Genomic DNA, 23,842 nt, shown 5'->3' on the forward strand with positions numbered 1-23,842 from the left:
ATGGTCCATGGGAGCCCTGCTCCCCATCCCTGCCTGCTGGCAGTGCTTGCCACACCATAGCTCTGCCGTCCCACTGCACCCACAGGCACTGCTGCCTTTCTACACAGCACGGCATTCTTACACTGACAGAACAGCAAGCACTGTGACAACCAGCTTTTTGCTGCCGCGCTCTTCCCTGTTTTCCCACCCAACCCTCTATTAACGCAGCCCTGGCAGAAGGGCTCGAATCAAAGCACAGCATTAACTTGCTGCTCACTGAGCTGTGCAGATGGTAGATCCTCAGCTCGGTCACAGCTGAGACAAGGGGCACCCACAGCCCTGCAGAAGAGCTGCCCTCCAGGCAGCCCTTACATCTCAATTAGACCCCAGAATATCAGAAAGAAAACCAAATTTCTCCCTTCATAGCCCAGCAGAGGAGAATTACAGAAGCATCAATAAATCATTATTTCCTCTCTCCTTGCTAATAACATGAGCAAATAGAGGACCTCCTCGGGCCACCTGCCGATTTCCTTCTGTCCCACGTGGCACCTCCCTCACTGCCTGGATTTCTCCTCAGCTACCACCCCGTGTTGTTTAAATGCAGTCACACAGAAGAGCTTGCCCAATAGCCCAGAATAATCACACCTTTCTGAAAGGCATTTTCCAGACAAGCAGGTTGACAGCTGCATCAGCGCGGACAGGCTGAGCTGCCCCACGTGTGCAAGACCCCACATCCGTGAGAGCAGCCCATGAACGCAGAGCAGGCTGAGCCAGGGACACACGGCAGCACCACCATGTCATGCTCTCACAACACCACGGCAGAGGACAGACAAAGTTTTGTCTCTGGTGACAGCTCTGTTTTCACGCAGCTGCACCGACACTGCTGGGACTGGGGTGCGATCCTGCTGGCGCACGCAGGCACAGACTGGCTCTTTGTTGCTCACACCAGAGACCAGCACCACCTCTGAGGTCACATGCAGCCCGTCCCCAGTCACCGCCCGGCCGTCTGCACGCTGTAATCCTTCCAGATTTAAATGATGGCTGCAGTGATTTACAAAAAGCCAGCTGGCCTTTGTTCTACAGCTCCATGGCACAGCGATGTACAGATAAGACTTCCCCCTTCCGAACCACGCAGTTCATACAGAAATAACAGAACTCAGCCCTTTTGGTTTGCTTTAGGAAATTCAGATGCTTTCCCTTCCCGTTTTTGCAGCCCCAATCAGAACACTTCAGTCCCCAGGTTGTCAGCCAAGAGACAGGCATTCACTTACTCCTCTCGGTACAAAGAAACTACGCCTGGCAGCACTTAAACATGCACCATAAAAATGCATCAGGAACAACGGGCAACCGCTCTGGCTGCTGAGCAAACAGGATGAGCAATGCCCCTAACCAACCTGCAGCATCTCTGCCGAGCAGTGAGCAAACAAAGACGTGGCTGAGCCCTGCTGACAAAGAGCCGGCCCCGCAGACAGCCCGTGTGCTCCCGCTGACAGCAGCTGCTGGAGCAGACAGCGTGAGCAAATGGGAAATGAAGAGAAGGGAGAGAAGGGGAAAGGGCTTCTGTTGTGCAAATCCCGCTAAAGCAGGAGGCAGAGCTCCCGGCAGGAGATGTGCTAACCAGGCAGTGCAGGCACGAGCGGCTCTCAGAATACACCAAGTCCAATGGGCAGCACAGGGGCACAGCCACCAAACTGCAACGGGGCTGCAGCCTGCGCTGGCTGAGCAGAGCTCTTCCTGTTATCAGCTCTCCAGGGGATGTCTCGCTGTCTGTCCCAGGTAAATAGCTGGCAGACAGAGCGTCCTGGCTTTAAGGTTTGGCTGCTCAGCATCCTTTTGGCACACGGTTTGTGAGATGAGTCAGCACGAAGCACGATCAAGTAATGGTCACTGCATCTGTGCAGGGGAAAGAAAAGAAAGTACATGCACATATTTTAGAGCTAATGCTTATACTGAAAAGGAAATTGCAGATAGTCTCTGTACTGTAGAAGGCTCAGGGTTAAGAACAGGATATATAAAAGTGGAAGGAAAGTCACTGCAGTAAAGCGCAAGAAACTATTCGAGGACACGTGATGTATAAGTAGCCTCAAGCCAACACTCCAGATGCCCCTCACTTCTCAGTGAGACTCAGTACAGCTCCCAGGTGAATCACATGCAGTTATCCTAAGCACATGGAGAAAAAAACCCCTACATTTGTTGCACTTCTGGTCATGCTTAATTTCTAACTTCCAAGAGTGCTGGAGATGCCTGGGCCACACTGCAAGTCTCAGCCCATATGCGCTCTGACAGAATCAGCAAAAACACGGTTGCAAGCCGAAAACACAGCCACAGAAACACCCTTTGCAGGTGATCATGTTTGCTGGCTGTTGCTTCAACGGGGGGTAAAGACGGAGTCAAGAAGAAACAAGCCTGGGAAGCCATGAAAGTCGCTGGCATTCAATTGTGGCACCAGCAGGGATGGAGCGAAGGGAAAAGGAGATCCTTGAGGACTGCTCCTGCTAATGGCATTCAGAAAGCATGCTTACAAAGTCTCTCCAAAGTAGACAACCGAAAAAAAAAAATCATTTCTGTATGATGCTTCTTCTGGTGCCCAGAACCATAAAAAGACTGTGGAGGGTGCAGGTGCAGGACAGCAAGGGAAAAGGCACCAGAAGGGCTGGAATACACAACACAGGCTGCGTTGTTGTCAAGAGGTAAAGCATGCTAATTGGCCATAGAAAAAAACCCCAGGCCTGCCAATGTTCTTATTTATTAAGAGCTGCTGCTGCAAGCATATTTATTCCTGGTAAAGTGGATGCTTCTGCTGAGACACACAGCAAATTCAGGGAGTCAACACAATTGAGCTATCCTGGGACAACGATAAAGCCAATGTTAACTCTTGCTAAGAGAGAATGAAGACACCACGGAGATCTGTAGCTGCAACTCACAACTAGACCTGCTGCGTGCGTGACCATGAAGGCAGAGCACAAACCAAAAAAGAACACCACAAACCCCACCAGAAGTGCAAACTTAAGACCTGAGGCCTTGTGAGCTGCTTTTTGACTGGCAGATGGTGGGGGTGGACAGTGCACGATTTTTCTGGGCTGCAAAACTGAAGACACAGCGACAGTTTCCGCGCTGACCTACAAAAGTATCTTGAGAATTGCAAGTCGAGCTGTGTTTATCAGTGGAAGGAGGCTAACTTGCTGTTATCACCAAATTCAGCTCAAGAACAGATACGGGGGTTGCTTTAAGTTGTTTTTTTTTTCCTCCCCCTCTTAGAGATTAAAGAGTTCAACTGGATTTGCTGACACTTCACCCACAGCAAAGCAAGAGGTGGGTCACGGAAGAAAAGCAATTCATTAGTGTCCACACTATCTGAGGGGAAAAAACAGCCTGCTGCTCGAGCTGCAAGTTATAATCCCAACTCCTTTTGCAGCTTAAAATGACAGAGGCTCAGAAAACACGAAGAAATTGGAACGGGAAGAGAATGTCCTCTTAGGACATTGTGCTAAAGGCAGCAAAACAGCCATAATCCTGTTTTCCTCACCGCCCAAGGCAGTGAAGAGGAGAAACCTAGATTTGTTGGACTGCTTGCTTCTCACGTACAAAACTTTCACCCCAGCTCATTTGCCTTATTACAGCATTGATTTCTCACATCCACCTTTTCGCATGCCCCATTCACCCTCATCAGTCTCCATCTTGCTCAGCAGCACAAGGACAAATTGAAATGAACATATTCCAAAGAGACTTTCATGTCCATTCAAAGCGAGACAGATCCCACCGGACAGGAGACGGCCAGGGCTCAGCTCAGCCCCAGCTGAGCTGTGGGGCCCACAGAACCCTCCGGTGCACAAGACCACCATGGGGCAGAGAAGGGCTGGAAGCTGTCTCAGAGCCAGCATGGGGCTACAGCACCCTCAGGGCGCATGGCTGGGACAGCCCATGGTGGCTGTCTCTCCCTTTTTTTACCCTCTGAATGCTCCAGGCGGAGCTGGCTGCCCTTCCACACTCACACAGGGCTTAGTGATGGGATCCTGTAGATCAGGCTGATGGTTGCACCTGATGATCTCGAACGTCTCTTCCAACCTAGATGACTCTATACACCACATGGCCCAGCTGGTAGATGGTTGTGTTCATCTACAACTCAGCACAAGACCAACCATTGTCAACAGTGCTTCTGTTGGGAGAATGTGTCGCTCAGATATCAATACTGTATCACTGTGTTTAAAAGCTTTTGAAGTGATCGGAGCTCAATGTTACCTTGAGATCTTAAACTTCTAAATCGGATCTCAAGAATTGGCAGCTCAAGCATACAGCCATTCCAAACGTGGTTCATGCACACAGAAGTCTCAGATGCTGTCCCATATCACAAGGGGGAGGCTTCTAGGAGCCAAAGACCACAGACAAAATCATGCTTCCCAAAAAGGGATGCTGGAGGGGCTTGTTCCCATCCCTGATGTAAAGAACTGTATTGTACAGCCTTTTTAATAACTTCACAATTATTTCAATGATGCAGTCCCCTCTTGTCATCAAGCATCCAAAGACATGCTCTAAATCAAGTCCAAAAACCATTACATGGGATGCATTTTTTAGTCTAAATCACAAAGGTGATTTTGAGGCAGACAAAACTTTGTTACTTAAAAGAATAGCAATTCAGGGGCACAGTGTCAGGTGGAAGAGCCTCCAGCTACAAACACTGACTCTGCAAGGCTCAAGAAAATCCCTAAGCTTATACATTAAGTAGGTGAAGAACTTTTCTACTCATTGTTCCTACTTCATGTACTGGGTTTTAATGCAATTATTCCTTACACATGAAAAAAAAAAAAAAAAAAGGATTGGCTTCCCTGACACACGAGCCCTGATAGCATATGGTGAGCCAGAACTCCATCCAAGGACAGTGGTAACCCATTGCTGCAGGATGCTCCTCAGGAACAAGGCCAAAAGGAGGGTACTGCAGTGAGACTCACCAACAGGGCACAACACACCTGATCTTGGATGGTCACATCACGCTACCCCTTCTTTCTTCTTCTAATATACATTCTTTTCTCAGGAAGGGATGGAAAAAGGCCATCTGTGAGCAGAGCTCACTGAGCTCACCCAAAATGGGGCTGTCACCACACGAGACTGCACAACCACCGAGGTTTGCATTTGTCTGCTTGGTGGGGAGCTTCAGCTTGATCTCTTCAGGCAGCCATCTGTTTGGTCCAGGAACACACCCGCTGTGGCACACAGTCACTGCACTGAGCCCAGCTGACACAGAGCTCCCAACCTTGAAAACCCGTCGACAGCAATTTGGATCTCCTGTTTGTGGCATGGGGCTGAGCCTGCAGGGCAGGACAGGCAGAGCCAGGCAACGCTGAGCAAACACCAGGCAGGAACAGCACTCAGGACCCTTTGCCCCCGATGAGCCCCCCCTCCCTCAAGGATGGTCACTATTTTGGGGACCTTGCCACACCTTCACCCCTCTGTTTTTAGCTAACACAAGGCAAGCCTGTGAGCTGGGGCCTGCCCTCAGATTTCTGCCTTGCAAAGCTCTACCTCACTCGTAGTGGCAAAAAATAAACAAACCAAGAAATAACTAACAGGTTTTGCTTGGAAGAGATCTATCCTGAATGTGGAACTGGTGATTTAGCAAGACGTGACCCACAGCCTGGAATTATCTAGCACGCACTCTGACAGCTTTCTCTTTTTCCAAATTAAACCCGGTGCGCAGCTGAGCAGAGCCCAGGACCAGCACACGTTGGCGTTTCCAGGTCACGGGCACAGAAGCCGGTGTCTCACAGACGGCCTGCACGCACACGAGCTTCAGCTGAGCAGTCTGTGCAGAAGGAAGGCACGGCACGCAGCACCCTGTCTAGCTACAGCAAAAGGCAACAACCCACAGCCTGGAGAGGGTGCGATGCACTCGTGGCTGATTGCTGCCCTGGAGGCCACTCTCCCCCTCACTCCTCTCCCCAGTGAGGCCATGGGCCCCATATCCTTCACACTTCCCTCAGTGGCAGTCACTCTGTAGCACAGAAATGTCTTCTGTGTGAAACCAGGCGACGCGCTGGCACCTCTCTGCAGCAGGGCAGGGACCAACCTGCTCCTTGCACATTAAATATCACTTCTACCAGGCTTTGTGGCACAGCTGTTTGATCCTCAGCACATGGCAGGGACTTGAAAGCAGCTCCTTCCCTTCTTATGTGAGCACAAGTTAGCTACAGATGCAACAAAGCAATCTGCACACACAGGCTCAGCAGCAGAGCAGCAAGCTGGAGCTGCAGCCTATCTCCTAACCCACCTGCACACAGAGCTCTGTCAGAAGCCATGGCTTATAACATTCTGGCTGTAGCTTCGACCGCAAAGGGCATCAGCATCTGATAAGTCTAATTTTCTTACAGACTATCTAATGCTACAGTTGCACATGAAGGCTGCTGGCTCTTCTCTCCTCATGAAATTCTCTCCCTGCTGGAATTTATCATCCTTCCAAGGCCTGGACTGGCAGGCCATGTGATGCATGCATGATCTCAAAAGGGAACGACAAAGTTTAAATCCTTCATGAGGGAGCGTGACTGGGGTGCCCTGAAAAATGCTTATTTTTACATACATCTGAGCTATGTAAGTAAAGGAAGAAAAGGAGGAGGTTGTTTCTGTTGCACAGAGATCTCTTAATGACCTTAACAGAGAGATTCAGCTGTTTTCAATGTTTCAGCTACTGAGAGACAAATACCCGTTTACATGGGATTTGACTTTCCCCTCAGGAATTAATATGCCCCAGACCTTGCAGGGAATCTTCTTAGGTCAGCCAACGACCATGATACTGTCTGCTCCCATCAAAGCCTTTCCTGGCACGCAGCCTGCACTGAGCATGGATGTTACTCTTCTCCAGCAAGAAGAAGCCTTCACCCTTCTGTATGTTGTTTTTCCACAGTCATTAATACCAGCACATTTTCCCCCACAGAAAAGCAATCCAAACTCTGTTTTCCAGCTGGTCAGCACTCTTTCTTTCCCTGTGAGCAAACAGTGAGTTCAGTCATCTCCAGTCAGCCTCTACTAAATTTCAGAGTTGATGTTTTTCCTGCAAATGGGGCGGCAGGAAGGATATCTACATTTGCTGTCTATGAGGCTCGGCCATTTTGAACAGACCCTACAACAGCCTTAAAGTCAGCAGCCTAAAGGAGAGCCACAGGGGCAGCAGCCCCAGAGCCTGGCAGTGCCACCACGAGCAGTGGGACCAACAGGCACAGAGCTGTTCAGGTGTGGGAGCTCAGGTCCCAAGTTTTTAGATCTGATACAACAGCACTTAACTGTTTTTAATCAAAGTATTTTGAGTGAGAAGAACACATCCCCATGACCCCCAGAAGATACATGACCAAGCAAAAACAAGAACCAAAGACCATTAGTGCATTTCTACTTTAATCATTCAGAACTGTGAAAGACTGCACAACTTCTGGCCAAGATGTTCAATCTTTAGCTGCAGTAATTAGAAATGGTTAATTCCCCTGACTGTCATTTAACCTCAAGAACGAAACTTCATTTTGAAGCATCAGCAGCTCTGCTAGGATAGCATCTCTTATTGCGACAGCCCAGAAAAAAATGCCTCATTTTTCAACTCCTTACATGTATTGAGAAACACAGCCTCAGCTGCACAGCACTACCAGCTGCTTATTCTCCAAAATAAAACTTTATTTTTAGTCTAAGTGCTTATTCAGGATCTGTGCGAGCACTGATTAAGCTCTCACGCCCATTACAAGCTGTGGCAGATCTGGAACTGATGACACATGGCGATTCGGGCTCCACGGCAGTGCAGGAGATGGTCAGTGCCACAGCCCTCTGCTCACCTTCTGACCCAAATCACATCAATACCAGCTCCAGGAGGTGCTGCTGAACTGACCTGTTTGCTGTCCTTGTAGAAAAGCAGCCACGTAAGCTCAGGGCATGCGTCAATACTACAAAATGCATCAGGATGAAGGAGTTTCCTGCAAGCAAAGGGAGCTCACACTTCACTCCTTTCCAAAACCCTCCCCTCTCTTCAGCTGAGGTAATGAAACACCATCCCCGTGCCTATCCAACCAGGATCACCTGTGCTGTGCCTCTGTGCATTTGCTTATGCTGGAGGAGAATTCTAAGTTGTTGCTAGGCTGCGTGAAGCAGTCTTATTTTTATCACATGCCTGTTTGTTCCTGCAGAAAAAGATAGAGCAACCTGAGGCATCCTTAAATTGCTCACTGTGCTCTCAGCTGTGTCCATGTTCTCACCAGAACGGCTCAGAGCTACCACTCCCCTCCTCACCAGGCAATGTTAACACCTCTGCCGACACAGGGAACACAGCCTGAGCCAGCAGGGCCTGGAGACAGGGCAAACCTGCGAATCAGAAAGAAGCTGATGCTCCCAGCAGTGGGTGGCACTAGGAAAGCAGCCCCGTGCTCCCCCCAGCATTGCTGCAAGGGCTCAGAGCTGCTGCTGGCACTCACCTGGAACCTGACGCACTGCTGACAGCCATGCCTCGCTTTACAATGGTGACTCCTGTTGGCCAGTCGCTCTCCTTGCTAATCAGGAGCTGCATTTTCCCTGTTGCGATTGGGGCGGAATTAATTTGCCTTGCAAAGGGCTGTTACTAATTGGTATCAGTGCCTTTTTAAAGCTGAGGTTGGTCAGGAGGCTCACGCTCAGCAAATGGCCACAGCCCAGCTCAGCCAGAGGATGCTCTCCCATGCAGGGTCCCACTGCCATGCAGGCTGACTTCAGCTCATCAGAATAACACAGATGGGGCACTACCACAGCTGCAGGACAGCAGTTTGGGTCCTGCTGCCTCCTGCACCACTAGGAGAGTTCTGGCTCCAGAAACTTCATCACCAAATGAAGATGAGAGGCTGCAGGAAAAGCTTGTCTGTTTCCTGCTGAGCTCCATGAGCACCGGGGAAGCCGCAGCTGAACTGAGCATCACAGGGTCGTGAGCAGCTCTACTTCAGTGTCAGTGGGCGACCAACAGACTGCTGGGGTCACCCACAGCAGATGGTGAGCGACCTCTGAGGGCTTTGGGGCTACAGCAAAACATAACGTGAATAACAAACATAAGTTCAAAAGCAAAATGCTTTTTCCTGGAAGATTTTGAAACCAGAACGACCACAGCGGGGCAGCGCTGGAGGGCCGCTCCAGAAGGCCGCAGGGCAGAAGGCGGCTGCCCACCGTGACGAGCACACATCACATCGTGCCCGACGGGCAGCAGAGAAGGGGCTGCAGCAGCAGCAGCCCGGAGCATTGCCACCGCGGGGCTTTAAATAAGGCCTTCGCCCTGTAAATGAATAGCGCCCGTAAACTGCTTAAGGGCTTACAGAGACGCCAGCCGCGCGCCCCGGCGGCAGGACGAGCCGCCGCCAGGCTGCTGTCAGCCCCGTGTCCCCGTACCCCGGCGTCCCCGCGCCCGGCCGGCCGCCCGCACGGAGCACAGCCGCACTGCACGGCATCACCGCACGGCCGGCACCTCGGGCGCGAGACCCGGAGCGCTCCGCTACCGCAGCCACCGCGGTGCGACACCCACTCCTGCCGCCCCGGCGCGCGGCTCCCCGCCCTCCGCTGCTCCCCCGGGGCCTGCCGCCCCCGGCCCACCTGCAGCCGCTGGAGGTAGGAGGCCGGCGCGTAGCCCGTCTCTCCGGAGCCGGCCCGCGTGACGAGCCACCAGTGCTGGTTGCTGCGCTCCAGCAGCAGGAACGTCTCCCCGGCGGCGAACGGCAGCGAGTTGGGCTCGGCCGAGCGGAAGCTGTATAGGGCCCGGTACATGGCTGCGGTACCGCTCCGCGCCGCCGGCCCGTGCCGCCCCGCCGAGACGCGCCCCCGTGCGTCACCGCGCCGCCACGCCTCCTCCCCGTGCCCCGCCGGTGAGACCGCGCCCCCGCCTAGACCGCGCCCATCGCCGCGTCCCTTCGCAGCGCCCCCTGGCGGCGTGGCGGGGAAGTGCTGGGTGCGGCGCTGCGGGGCGCGCAAATACGTGAGCGGGGGTAGGGAGGGGTGCGAGGCTGCAAGATGCGGGGCGGCAGGCGCGTGCAGGGGATGTATAACACGGGGGGAGGGGGGAGGGTGAGGCTGCACGTATACGGGGGTACAGTGGTGCCCCGGTGGGGGCTGCAGGGATGTGAGAAAGCTGCGGGGAAAAGAGGATGCAGGATTCACGGGTGCGGGGATGCGGGGCTGCAGAGAGGGAGGGGTGCAAACGGAGTATGCCGCGTACAGGGGTGTGGGGGTGCAGGAATGCGAGATGCAGAGTTAAGAAGTAGCAGGGATGTGGGGACACAGGGATGTGGGGACACAGGGTGTGGGATGCAGGGCTGCAGTTTGCAGAGTTCAGCCTGCAAGATGCGGGGCGCCAGGTGCGAGGCTGCAGAACGAAAGAAGCATGTTGCAAGATTCCGTGTGTAGGGCGATGAGTGCGGGGAGCAGAGCGCAGGGTGCAGAGCTCCCCGCCGGGCTCCTGCTCAGCAGAGGGCAGCAACGCCCCGCGAATGGCCGCGGCTGAGCTGCAGTTCTCGGTGCCGCCGTGCCGCGCTCTGCTCCTGACTTCTGGCACCCACAAGTGTCCGTCTGCGGGGCGATGCTCTGCTCCTCCTGCTCAGAGGGGGAGGGGGGGGGGGGGGCCCGCCAAGTAAGGACAGCGGGGAAGCAGCACCTCGCCGATGGGGCAAGGCTCTGGCTTGCAAAGTACGTATGTCCCTCTCACCATGCAGGTGCTCGTGCCAGGGGCAGGGGTTGTGGGAATGGGCTGGTGCCAGTGCAGGGAACAGAAAGAATGGGGGGGGATCGGTGCTTGGAACAGAAACGGGTTTGTGTTTCCGCACAGATTAGCTTGTGTCCCAGGATGAGGTTTCCTTGCTCTGCACAATGTCAGATGTGTTTTCTGAGTGTGTCCAGGAAGGCTCTGTGTCCCGTGTGGCACTGCCATCACCGTGCAGAGCACGGCACCCTGTGTGTTGGGCACAGAATGGATCTGTCAGCATACAGACTCTGTGCCACCAAGCCAAGGGGCTGTGGGGAGCGTGTTGGGGTGGCCAGGTCTACCTCTGCCCCAGGTAGGAGGAATGAGGAAATGTCCGCATGGCAAGTGCAGCTGGAGCAGGAGTTGGGTGATGGTGGCCAAACCGCAATGCAGAGGGTGAGGATGAGCCCCTGTGCCTGTGGTGTGTCAGGGCAATGAGTGCTCAGAGCTCATCACAAGCAGCTGATGACTAGGAAACGGCTCTTAATTGCAAGCTGCAGGTAATTTAACTTGGCCTGGGTGGGGAAACTGCGTCATGCGTGGGTGACATCTGAAGGCGAACTTCAGACCTCAGATAACGGCACCTGCATCCATTGCCCTCAAAACCCAACACCGCAGCCCCCTGCTGCAGGGTCGGAAGGCAGCAAGCTCATTTCTCTGCTGGGTTTGCCAGGTCCCTGCACCCCCAGCCCTCCTGGAGGCCATCACCAACTCCAGGGCCCGCATGGTGTGGGGCTGCAGCGGTGCCCGGTGAAGCCGCTCGGTGCGGTGCCAGCGGTAGGAAGCGTTACACAACAGTGCTCATATGATTGAGGGGCAGCGGTGCCAGTGCTGTGTACACTTATATAATCCCGCACTGCCCGCTCGTCAACAGGTTGCAAAACAGCGCTGTGATCGATCCTGCTACTTTTAGGCGTGCAAATATTATTGTGCAGCAGAGAGCTCTATCTGGGTGAAAAGTCACAGGGGCTCCAGAACTGAGCAGTGGGCAAGGGCACAGCATGGCTGGGTGCAGGGATGCAGCAATGGTGCCTCTGCTCTCCTGATACCCCAGCAGCACCGTGCACCCTGATTCAGGGACATACGGCCTCCAAGCTCCCTCAGCAGTGAGGAGAGGCAGCAGTGCAGAGCTGAGCTGCAGCCCAGGCTCAGCCTAGCGCAAGGCGTGCGAGGTGCCTATGGACGGCTTGGCCCAGGCCCAGGGCCCCTCCTTCAGCACAGGGAAGGAACATCCAGCTGCTGTCAACAGCTGCAGTTCCTAGAAATGGCCGAGACAGAAGGGCGGGTGGCGGAGCCTCACAGCCAGCTCTATGTGGAGGAACAACAACAGCCCTGCAGAGCTGTGCCCAAGGAGGGGAAGTGGCTGTGGGACACAGCCCAAGTGGGATCTGGTGGGGGCACGGCTGGGGGCAGGCAACGGCTGGGTGCTTGGCGTGCTGCGGGCTCTGCATGACGCTGGCTCTGCATGCCACAAGCTGGGAAGGCCCCAGGCACACCCTCATTTCCATACAATTCAGGGAAGGCAGCTCCAGTCCCGAGCGCTGCTCCCTGTCCCCTCGCTTTGTCGTCGCCGGATTATATAAACTCCACCCCAGCTCTGTTAGAAACCACACCTGGGGGCTGCAGCTCCCCCAGAGCAGCTCGAGGCCCTGTGCCCACCACTGGAGGAGCACGTTCCTTCTCCATCCAGGCAGCCCATGGGAATTCCCTGCAGCCTGTCCCAGATCTGGGCTCAAAGCGACCCATTTCCATGAGGAGCGCTCCCCATATTGTGCAGAGCACAGCAGGAGCCCTGCTCTGAGTGCTGCTGCCTGCGAGGCCCCACAGAGCTGCTGTGTGGGTCAGGAATTATGGAGCCTGGCGAGGCCGGAAGGAAAAGTGTGAGCATCAGGAAGCAGTGGGGGGAAGCAGAGCGGGGCAGCAAGGAGCACCCAAGCAGCAGGGATGCGCACCCAGCATTGCTTTGCTCCAGGGAGTTCCACAACCCGTTTACAACCCTGTACCCAGAGTCCCACAGGGGCCCCGCTTCACGTAACTGCTTTTCTGCGAACACGAGGAACTGCTCCGAGGAATCTGCACAGAGCACCATGGCAGGAAACCAGCCCCGCTCTTGAACTTTGCGGGATAACATTGCATTTGGAGGGACACGCTGTCCCAGCTGCCCCCACTTTAACCCTTGAGGACACCCAGGGGCTTAAATCAACACGCGGGCGCAGGAGTCGCCTTCCAACAGCCTGACCTCAGTCCTGTAAAGCAGCTGAGAAAAAAAAGGCAGCACTGTGCACTGTCCCTGCTCTCCCAGCCTGCTCCCCCACCATGGGCAGGAGGAGCAGAAGGAAGGGCTGCTGCCCAGCACACAGCAGCTGCACCTGAGCGCTGTCCTTGCACAGACACAGCTGTGGCACCAAGGGGCTCTGGGAGCACCCAGGGCTCACGCTGCTCCCAGCAGCTCCCAACCCTCGCAGCAGAAACAAAGAGGACTTGTTCTGGAGGCAGCTTGCATCAGAGCAAATGCGATTGTTCTCATCGGATTTTATGAGTTCCCTCCAGAGTTCGTACGTAACAGAAGTCCATTAGAGGACTTTATCCCTGCTAATTTCAGACTACAAAGTCAAACCGTGTATCAGATGAATCTGCACAGGCAGGCTTATTTATATGCTGCAGCAGCGGCGGGTGACCGCAGCCTGCCAGGAGACTGTCATTAGCTCATTAGCAGAGGGCATCGCATTTAAGCAGAACTGAAAAGGAAACGTCACGTTGCTGCAGGCGATCCCGCTCCTCGTTCCCGGTATTCTGACTCACACCTAGAGCACATCGCAGAGGACAGCAGGAAGTTTCACTGATCGCTGCCCAAGGAATTTTGCAACCCGCAGTGCCAACAGCAAACAGCCCCTGAGCACGCCCGGCTCACGTTCCCGGCGGCAGTTCAGCAGGGCTCTCTGCGGGCTGTGCTAGGCACAGGGACGCATGAAGCACCATCACACTACTGCCTCCTTGCAGCAACCCTCCATCTCCACGTGCAGCTGCAAAACAGCAGATGGAGTGCAAAACGTAAACGTAGCTCTTTGACACTGCTGTTGGTTTGCATCTTAGTACTGTGGAACAAACAAGAAAAGCAACCACAAACTAAGAAGAGTAAAGAAAAACCTCTATAAAAAGTACAAAAGAGCACAGAATGGCCACTGCAGAGACTTTGAACAGAACCCGACAGCAGCAGGCAGGTTGCCTCCCTGCCCATTGCATTCCTGCTCCAGCCCCTTGTGCTGGTACCCAGGGGAACAGAAGGACCCTCTCACTTCCACAGCCTGAGCAAAAGACAGGCCAGGGCCAGGACCCCCAGCACCACCCCCCACTTCAACATGCCCTCGTTTTATCCTGAGCAAATGGAATAAGAAACAGTGCTCCTCAACTTCCACACCATTTTGCTCTTGCACTGTCATGCTGATTTACAAGCTTCCCAAGAGGAAAAGTCAGCCAACTAAAAGTGTTTCGATGAATAAACATCCCTCTTTCCAAAGAGGAACGAGAGTAGGGCTGCTCGGTTATCTTTAGAGCAATTATTCACCCATCTTCTGACATTCTGACATTCCTTTCCCACCTATTCATCCCAAGTAAGATTTTAAGCTGCTTAAGATAACTTGCAAGCTCTGCAGCTCTGCCCTACCAGCTGCTATTACAGCTAATCCTGTAGGAGTTTCTTACGTATGGTTTGGCTCATCTTAGATTAGGAAAATTTATATAGAAACAGGTTACACAGCAGGAGTCAGTTTACAAGATCCCAAAACAGGAAACAGTTTGTTGGCTGTTAGAGGCTGACTGTTGGCTTACAACAGCCTTCATCCCTCTGCTCCCTCAGAGGCACCTTCTTCCAGACCCACACAGGCCCTGCTCCCCAGAGGCAGGTGCTCCAGCTGCTGGCCAGGCCCCAGCTCTCCGCTGCCATGGTTCTCACTCGCTGTTCTGGACAGGAGGCCCAGAAGCAATGCATTATTCCATGTGGTCTAACGAAAGCTTTGCTGTTCTAATGCTGCTTTTGCATAACACCAGCAGAAAGATCTCAAAACTTTACCCCCTTCTCAGTCAGCAGCAATGACACAAGCATCACTTACAATGAACAAAAAGAATTTTATTGGAACGTATACACACAGGGATAACAGAGGTATCTGAGTAATCAAATATGGAATGTTTAAGAAAGTTAAAATAAATAAGGATACTAAGTTTTGCCAGTGCTAGGTCCAGCACCAATATAAGTAAATGCCCTCTGAACAAGTCTGACTCTGACAGGAGCATCCCTGCAGAGCCTGTAAGGATTCCTACCACCAGAAAGTGGCCAATAATTTTGGAATACAGAGTCACGACAGTGCGCTTTCTACTGATGTGCATTCACACTGTTTATTCGCTATTTTCGTCTCTTATTTCTTTAATAATATCTATTAAATTCTGAAGTCCAAAAACGTAACCCGTGTCTTGGCCCTCATGCACCACGCTATCTTCCCCATAGTACTTGCAGGTGGTGTGGGCAAAGTCTATCATACGGACATCAACAGTACTAGCAGTGGGTTTGTAGGCATACGCTCCTGCCGACTCATCCGAAGACTCCTCTGAAAGGTCCTCCAAGTCCTCCGGGTCCGAGTCGACAGCAACTTCCTGCCTTTCCTTCCCGTCGTAGATGATCAGCAGGGAGCTCGAATAGAAGCGGTAGGACTCCTGCTTCTCCAGGACAGACTTGAGTTCAGTCAGTTTTTTAATAACAGATTCAAAGAGTTCCCTGCGCAGGTATTTGCCGTTATGAAAGAACTGGTAAAGTGCTTCTTTAAATCCTTGGACTGAGAGCTTTCTCCCATGGTACTTATTCATGAACATCAGCTGGCCAGTGCCTGCCTGGTACACCTGTGTATTCAAGCACACACAAGAGAAAAGAGGAGTTAGAATTGCTGGCACTGCTGAGAAGGCTGCTATGGAAAGCTCTTACACGATGATACGCCGCTCTCAACACCGCTCTTGCAGAAACTGTTTGCAACAACAGCCAGCAGTGGCTACGGAACTTCGAGGCTCAGAGGAAGTGGAAAAGTATTTCAGTTTACATTTGAGCTTTTCCACTTGGAATGTATGATTGGGGAGTTCAAGCGAGATTAGGAAAGCTGCGGCCAAGATCTCCGTGCAAGATACAACTTGTACTGCAGCCACTCGGACACCACCTGCCTCTGCTCACAGGCACACCACTTCATTCCCAGGATGCTGAGCTCAGAACAGGACAGCAAACCCTGTTTCAGAAAAGCAAGGTGTGCCACCATACATCTCCGTATTTCCAAGAAGTTGGAGGTTCTCCTGCAGGAAGATTCTTCCTACGGGAAAGCACTCAACACAGTGCACAGAAAAAATGCCAAAACAACTCCATAAAGTAAACACGAGAGGTGCTTCTAAAGCTCCTCCTTGTTTTCCACCACAGGTCTGTACTGGAAGGCAAACCAGCCAGCTCAAATCCCTGCAGTGTGGTTAAAAGGCAGAAACAAAAGTGTGGGAGCTGCCTCGTGCTTTTCTCAGAATTTCAACAGTGAGCTGAACACCAATCATGCCAAGAGTCGTGCTGTGGAACAAGTCCCAGCAAACACTGCTGGCATTCCCAGAATCTGTTGGATGGGAGGAGAGGCTTCGGGAAAGCCTCAGAAACAAACAAGCTCTTTCCCACTTGTCACTCTAGGAAATACAGAAACAAGTAAACAAAAAACTTGGGTGAAAGTCCATGCACAGATCTCATTCAGCCCCTACTCTTACCACACTTTCTAACCCACTTCACAACAAGCCTACTTTAAACAGAAAGATCTACAGCTTTTCATAGTCTGCAAGACAGAACTGATGCTAGTTAAAATCTTGGCTAATTTCCATGTTTTATTCACAATGCATGTTCCAGGAGACCTCCTCAACTGTTTCTTACACTTATCTTGCTTATCCTGAGATGTTAATCAAATCAGTAATTTTACTACACAATTTTCAATTACTCTTATGGTGCAGGAGCCTGCACCTAAGAACTTTCTTGCTCAGAGAACACTTTCCCTGTGATGCAGGAGCTGCCACCTTCCACTGGGAAGTCATTCACAAAAGCCTCATTCCCCTCACTGCTCGAAATGAAGCACAGCATCTCAAGGACAACAACACAAAGGATGAAGCAAGAAATGAAGGTAAAAGACACAATCAGAAACAGGTACTCGTCAGTTGCCTTACACGCAACTCACTTTCCTCTCACCTGCATGCCACAAACTCTGACTCCAATAACAGCTGATGTGCTCTGCTGACATTTACGGATTTGGTTCGCCTTCTTCTCCTCTGATGCATCATCTCCATGCTGCCGGGTTCCCATTTTGAGGTCCAGCACACACGGTACTTCATAGCGAGATGTCAGGTTTTCCAGCAAAATGAATTCTGAAGTGCTAGTTAAGGAACCATCCTCACAGTACAGCCACAGGACTTCAAAACCGCTACCACAGCCATGTCAGTGCCGTAATTCCAATCGTAATCATGCCCACTAAACAGCAGCCTATCAAAACTCAGTTGCAAACACCTGGTATTACTTACCTACTCCTAGTTATACTGGTCTCTAGAGAAGATAAATGACAGGTGATTTCTTTGTTCATTTGCAGTAAGCGGGAAAAATGTAATTGAGGTCACAAAATCTGGCAGACAAGCTACAGATTCAAAGTACAGCCCATAAATACCTCAGAACACAAGGTCTGCTTCTGAAATATCACACACTTCCCAGGTAATTTATCAGCCACCTGCAGTGAAGCAGTGACAACTCTGCGCAGCCACAAAGTACTTTCTCTCACTCTGAACAGTTTATTAGTCACTGAGATGTTCTGGTAATTCATTCACCAGAACTCCTCACACACAGGGATTTGCTTACCAAAGCATACAGGTATCAGTATTTTGGCAGGATTTACTGGCTGCATGCAAGCCTGCATATAGCAGGACCTCCCCCAGCCACAGAAACAGCACCAAGGTTGGAAAAGACCTCCAAGATCATCCAGTCCAACTGCTCACCCACCACCACTCTTTCAGAGAATAAAGGTTTCCTACAGTGAACAAGTTGGAATGCCTTCCAACTCAAGGCCACCACTTCTTGTCCTATGGCTAGTTATGTGGGAGCAGAGCCAGACCCCAACTTGCCACAGCCTTCGTTCAAGCAGCTGCAGAGAGACGAGCCTCTTCTTCTGCAAACTGAACAACCCCAGCTCCTTCTGCTCAACTGAACAACCCCAGCTCCTTCAGCTGCTCCTCATAAAACCTGCGTTCCAGGCCCCTCACAGCTTCACTGTCCTGTTCTGGACACGTTGCTATGCTCTGCCTGAAGCTGCAGAGCACAGAAGCGTGCCTCAGCTTTCATGTAGTCGCTGCTTTTTTCTCATGCTGCCATCCTGACAGTTTATATTCAGCTTGTCTTTATCAGAAAGGCTCACTGTAAGGAGACTATCAAAAGCAGACCACTCTATCAGACCATCCCACCCTGTATTTCAGGCAACATTGAGAAGTTGCTGAGAAGGGAAAGCAGCAACTAGTTTTTGGGATCCTCAGTACTGATCACAGTAATGGCTCCCACCAAGGGAAAAAAGAGTCACTTAACTCTCCCCTCCTCCAAAAGCTTACATTAGTAAGTCTGTTTTGTGGAAGATCCCAAACGCTCTAAAGCCTTTCCATTAACTAAGTCCCAGTCTGCAGAAGTTACTTGGATTTCCTACCCTCACTACTTCACAGCACGCTGGAAAAGCCTGCATCCTGGAAAGTGCTGGCAATCCCTTCCAAGTCACCATGTAAGTGACTGCTTCACAAAGATCCCTGGGTTGGAGTTAAGCCTGGCTAAATTTTTATCTGTCATGTGCAAGAAATAAAAAGCAGAGCCCTACCCATTCCATCTTCAGGAAAGGATACTGTACTGATTTCGGTGTTTTGCATTTTCCTTCATCCGCTGTAACTGCTGCTGGTGACATTTCATGCTCCAAGGATTATGCTGCTTAAGCTGTGAACTAATATTTCCTTTTTTCTCTACAGTATAATACAAAACTTCAGATTTCTTCAGCCACTCAAACTCTTCCTCTAGCTTATGACTAGAAAACAGAATAAAGCATTAGATTAGATTAGAAGTGAAGCAACAATGAACACTTAGTTTATAAAGTTACACCCAGTGAGGTCTATTTTACTTGCTTTCTCTAACAGCTAGCACTAGTTTTTTCCCTCTTTCTGTACAGTCAGACAATTAGCATACAGGTAAATTAGTCACAAAACATGCAGTAATTCAACATATGCATTCTTTACCTGTCTGAATTACTTCCAAAGAAGTAAGGGATACTTCAAGGTATCCTTACCCTTGCTAAGGTTAGTGTTCTAGCTCAGTACTTCACAGCTCACAGAGCTCACAGAAGGCATAATTATGAGAAAACGTTATTAACAGAGATAAAGCTGGCTTGCTACAACAGCACAACTGGAATGATGGCTTGGTTGTAACACATCTTTTGTACAGCACTGGAAAACCCTTCTTAGCTAATCGCAGCAAAAAGCAGCCACCATGCTATCAGGCTCAGGACAGGGCAGTTTCACAGCCGAGCCTGACTGCAGTGAAAAGGTCAGGAAAAAGATGAAAGAAATGAGAACAGAAACTGAAAGCAGAGATCTGGAGAGTTCTCTGGAATTCTGGAGACCTTATCCCAGTTTGACAGCAAAAAATGCTATGCTTCAACACTCTGCATCCCAGCTCTCCCTCTCAAACCTACCTTTTCATTTTTTCCTCTTTCCTGTGCTGTCGGACCCACTCCTTAGATAGCTTCTCATTTTCTAACAACACTGTCTTTTTGTTAGTCCATCGCAACAGCTTACTTTTGGGTTCACAGTCAGAATTATCTAAGTTTTCCAAGTTATCGTGGTCCCCATTTAATGGATATGCTATTAGACATAAGTTTCCATCTTCATCCTCTTCAAAGCTCACTGACACCACGCCTGAAGAGAGAAAGGACATAAGCAGCTGTGAATTGCTGAAGCAATAAGCAAGCCTTATACAACACACAACATTAAAAATACAGCAACTTTTGTTTTTTTCTTACCCTGGTCCTTAGTTTCTATCTTGCCACAGGCCAAACCTCATTTGCCAACCTAACAAATATCAAAAGACCTAGACAAAGATGATACCTTAAAAAAGACAATTTATCATAATGACAGAATATAAAAAAAAAAATCTGTTCTCTCCAATTCAGAATCAAGTAAGAATCAAATAATAACAGGAGACAATTTCAATTAACAAAAATGTTTATTAAAAAACCTGACTGGTCTGACCCTAAACGAGATGTCAAACATGTTAACAACTTGCAGTGAAAATCTGCACCAAAAAAAAAAAATCCAAACAGTGAAAGCTTTAAGTTTTTGCATGACAGCAAAGCAAAACCCACTTGTGCAAACAGGATTTGGTCAGCAGAACCCCAGGGGAAAAGACTTGCAAGCAGAGCAAAACAAGATGATGTCACACGACAGTGAAACTAGTCCGAGTGCATCCCTCTTAAATCACTACATTGAATTACACATTCTCTTCTTTTTGGTATATATTTTATTGATAGCAGCAATGCAGCAGTGTTGTGAAATAAATAACACAATGCAGTACAGAACACATCTGTGGTACACGGAGACGGCGAACCTTGAGAACACTTTTCTCTGACCCTCCCTCTGCAGAGGCTCTGGAGCACCGCGCTGCATTCAGAGTCCCAGCACAGTGCTCTGACACAGAGCCCCCCATGCTAATGTTAGCATGCTTCTGGGCGTGCTTAAGCCATGACAATGTCTGAATTGGTTTTTAGGTTTTTATTTTCCAGTCCCCTCTCCTTATCCTCAAATCAAGTTCTTGCAGCTCATCTTTGGGCCACAGGGAGAGGTCTCGGCGAGAGATGGCAGGCAGCTCTGACACCTACAGTGCCCATGGGAGGGGGTGCAGAGGCTCTGACACTCCTGCTGCCACAAAGGAAAGGACAACAGGAAAAAGGGGGGTGGAACCAGCTAGCAAATGGCCTTTATCCTGGAAAAATAATAACAGAAGGCCCAAGTGAGGCCCCTTATCCCCTAAATCCCTCCCACACTCCCCAGAGCCATGCAGACCGGTACAATCATTCTATTACATTCTGAAAAGGATCACTGAAAGACCACATTTTCTTCCAGTCCCAAAGAACTCATGTAAGAGGTGTCAGTCTCTGCCAGCACGCAGGCAGCACTACTGGGAAACATCTCTGAAGTCTTCTGCCAGTTTCACAAACGGTCACCCTACAGCTGTTAAAGTCAGTGTGCCATGAAAAGCAACTCCAGTTAAAAAATGCTTCGGTCATTATTTATTAATCACCAACCAGCCATCGATGGAATAACAAAGAAAAGAATTTCTGTTAACTAGTGCAATGTTTAGGAGAACTGGAATTTCCACTCCTACATAAGATCTGACTCAGCCTCATCATGGCTATTTGATCTTTGCCTACCTAAACGCCATGGATTTTCATTTCCTTAATGACAAAACAACGCTGCAAATATTTGACAAGACACTTCACCAACGTGTATTTATTGTGATCAAAATGAGAGTGAAAGGACAAACCCCCAAATAAACGAGATCACAATTAAGCTTACACACAACACCACCCAACTTATCAAATTCCTGTAAACAGACATCAAACAAGTGGTGAAAATTAATTACAAATCCACAAAAAAAGCAGCAGATAATTACTGAAAATATCCGCAAGCTGTTCATGACTTACCTATGCCTAAGGGAGATATATGGGCTATCACCAGCAGAGCTGCTCTACACTAATGCTGTTAGGCAGCCCAAACACCAACTGGGCAAGCATTTCCACCCTGCATCTCCACAGCCTGCCTCAGACAACATCAAAATACATGAAAAGAAAACCCCCAAAACCTCTTCCACGCAGAAGAGATTTCAGAGACAGCAGAGCACACAGCACGCTGGTATTGCAGAAAGCAGCAGCCTGACCCCATCCTATGGTTCTGTAACTTACCCTCATATTGCGGAGTGAATTTACGCATTTCTGTTGGGAGAGTCTCATAGAACTGGTGCTCCCGCTGGATAAGGGGCTTACAGATAGTCTTGTCATTAAACCGGAGGACACAGGAGTGTCCCCCGACCTGGTGGACAAAGGGCTCGAGCAGGACTCCCTTGGAATAGTGCTCCACTTCCATAGCTCCAAATGCTGGGCTCATCCTTGTAGCGCATTAGACAGAGGGAGGCGACGGCGTGAGGGCGGTTCCGAGGTGGAGGTCCCGGAGGCGCGCAGGCGGAGCTCCAGCCCAGCGGTCTGTAAGGCAAGCAGAGGAGCACCGAACTGAGCACCCCACTCAGCCCCGCGCGCCGCTCGGCCGGCGCCGGACTGCGGGCGCGCTCGGGACGCGGCCAGACAGATCGCCGCGCCTCGGCCCGCCCACCGCGCCTCGACCAATGGCAGCCGCCGATGGGCGGGGCCAACAGCTCCCGTCCTCCCGCGCCTGCGCAATGCCGGCGATGGGCGGGCCGTCCCGGCACGCAGCGCACCAGCACCGCCCCCTTCGCCCCTGCACCGCCGGGCGCGGGGTCACGGAGCGCAGCTCAGCCCGGCCTGCCTGCACGTAAAATTTTAGTCAAATCGCTCTAATTTTAGACAGGAGCTTTAATCATTAACTTTCTGCAGCGAAAACAGGCTCCTCTTATTTCGTCTGAAGATCATTACTCAAACAACAACGCACTTAGTTCAAAGGGATCACAAAGCGTTCCAGGTCACGGCTCTATTTTTATTTGCCCTCCTTTGTTACCCGGCGGCTTTCCATTAACCGAGAAGCAGCGCCGCGGGCTGCAGCACACCGCGCACGGCACGCCCCGGCCGTGGGGGCATTACTGGAGTGAAAGCACCACTTCAGGACACGGATCGATCGTTCGGTTCCAGCTCCGGGAATGTTTACCTGCACCACAGCTAACAGATCGATATTCTACTCACTACACAGCACTTCGCTGTTTTTTCTCCCTTGCTTTCAAGAAGCGTAACAGCATTACCAAATTAGCAAGCTTCCCTTCCAGCACATTCTGTCACCGTGCTCTGACTGTGTCCCCAGAGACACCCACAGCACGACACACAGCTTGTAGACAGGCAGGTCGGGACCTCTCAGTGTCACCCCAGCCATTTCCCAACTGCAGCAGTTCCACGTCTCCAGAGTTGCAATTGGGCTTTCCTTGCACAAGCAAGGCTTCTGGTGCCTCCAGTGCAAGGCAGAGGTTTGCTGGCACTCACTGGGGGCAGAGCTCAGCATGCACAAGGCCATGGGGGAGCACAGCTCCGTGCTGGCACTGAACATGGGCACTGCAAGAGGGGCTCTTTCCAAGACAGCAGAACAGCTCTGTGAGCACCTTCCTGATTACCCTTGACACAGAGACACCGACTGGCAGCAGTGATTCTGGCTCCTGGTTAGCACCAGTCCTACTGCTGCAGAAGCTGCACCAGGAGCTCGGTCTTACAGACACTGCTCCAACACAGGGCCGTGTAGCAGAAAGCACCTGCAACACAGCCAGCACTCAACGCCTTGCTTACCCAACGCACCTTCAGGGAACTTGTTAGCAGCAGCTCAGCTTGTTTGCTTCACACAGGCCCAAGCGGTGCAGACAACACTCCTGCCCATGGTGCAGCACGTTACTTGGCAGCAGTGCTCCCAAGCACAGCCCCCAGCAGGGCTGCTCACACTCCTTCGCTGCTTCCTGAAAAACACGGGTCTGGCAGCACATCATACAGCACAGCTTCCCATTCAAAGGCTAACAAAGCAAGCTTTTTTATAGCTCTGGTATTATAAAAATAGCAGTTATGCAATATTTAAAGGAGGGGGGGAGAGGCACGTTAGAAACAACTCCACAAGCCAAACACCATGTGCTCAGTGGGGATGATGTGAAGGCTGGAGAGACAGAGGGAACTCGCACCAGTAAGGACAACTCACTGTGCCTGTACGAGTGAGCCCTGCTGCTCCTGTCTTGCTGTAAGCCTGTAATGCGTGTAAGGTCTGAACAGGGCAGCAGTGCCCAAAAGGCGACACGCCTGCACGCCCCGCCAGCGATTTATATCTCAGTGAATCAAGCAGCTTAAGTTGGCCCTGGGAACAATTACTGTA

General features: G+C 51.1%; 2 protein-coding genes across 4 annotated transcripts in view; both read right to left on the bottom strand.

The window, feature by feature from the left end:
• NCKIPSD (NCK interacting protein with SH3 domain) overlaps positions 1-9,755 on the bottom strand; it is a 35,057-nt gene extending 25,302 nt beyond the window's left edge. The window contains exon 1 of one of the 2 annotated variants that reach the window (XM_042823560.1): positions 9,550-9,755. In XM_042823560.1, coding sequence (XP_042679494.1) covers positions 9,550-9,720 — 171 coding nt within the window. In that variant the 5' untranslated portion in view covers positions 9,721-9,755. Of the gene's footprint in view, positions 1-8,414; positions 8,834-9,549 lie in introns of those variants that run through there. The other variant, XM_042823561.1, reaches the window with a different exon arrangement.
• A 5,040-nt stretch (positions 9,756-14,795) lies between these two features.
• On the bottom strand, positions 14,796-23,448 carry IP6K2 (inositol hexakisphosphate kinase 2). 2 transcript variants are annotated; one of them, XM_042823509.1, is made up of 6 exons: positions 23,284-23,448; positions 21,718-22,014; positions 19,453-19,675; positions 18,614-18,789; positions 16,935-17,110; positions 14,796-15,580 (listed from the first exon to the last, which is right to left on the bottom strand). In XM_042823509.1, exons 2-6 carry the CDS (start codon positions 21,917-21,919, stop codon positions 15,083-15,085), a joined length of 1,275 nt encoding a protein of 424 aa, XP_042679443.1. In that variant the 5' UTR covers positions 21,920-22,014; positions 23,284-23,448; the 3' UTR covers positions 14,796-15,082. The 2 variants fall into 2 exon arrangements, with proteins under 2 accessions (XP_042679443.1, XP_042679442.1); XM_042823508.1 differs by lacking the exon at positions 23,284-23,448 and having other exon boundaries at positions 21,718-22,066.
• Positions 23,449-23,842: the final 394 nt, after the last annotated feature.

The sequence above is a fragment of the Centrocercus urophasianus genome, unplaced genomic scaffold (assembly GCF_019232065.1).
Source record: "Centrocercus urophasianus isolate 14NV4802_14NV808 unplaced genomic scaffold, USGS_Curo_1.0 seq_22, whole genome shotgun sequence".
NCBI classification, from domain to species: domain Eukaryota; kingdom Metazoa; phylum Chordata; class Aves; order Galliformes; family Phasianidae; genus Centrocercus; species Centrocercus urophasianus.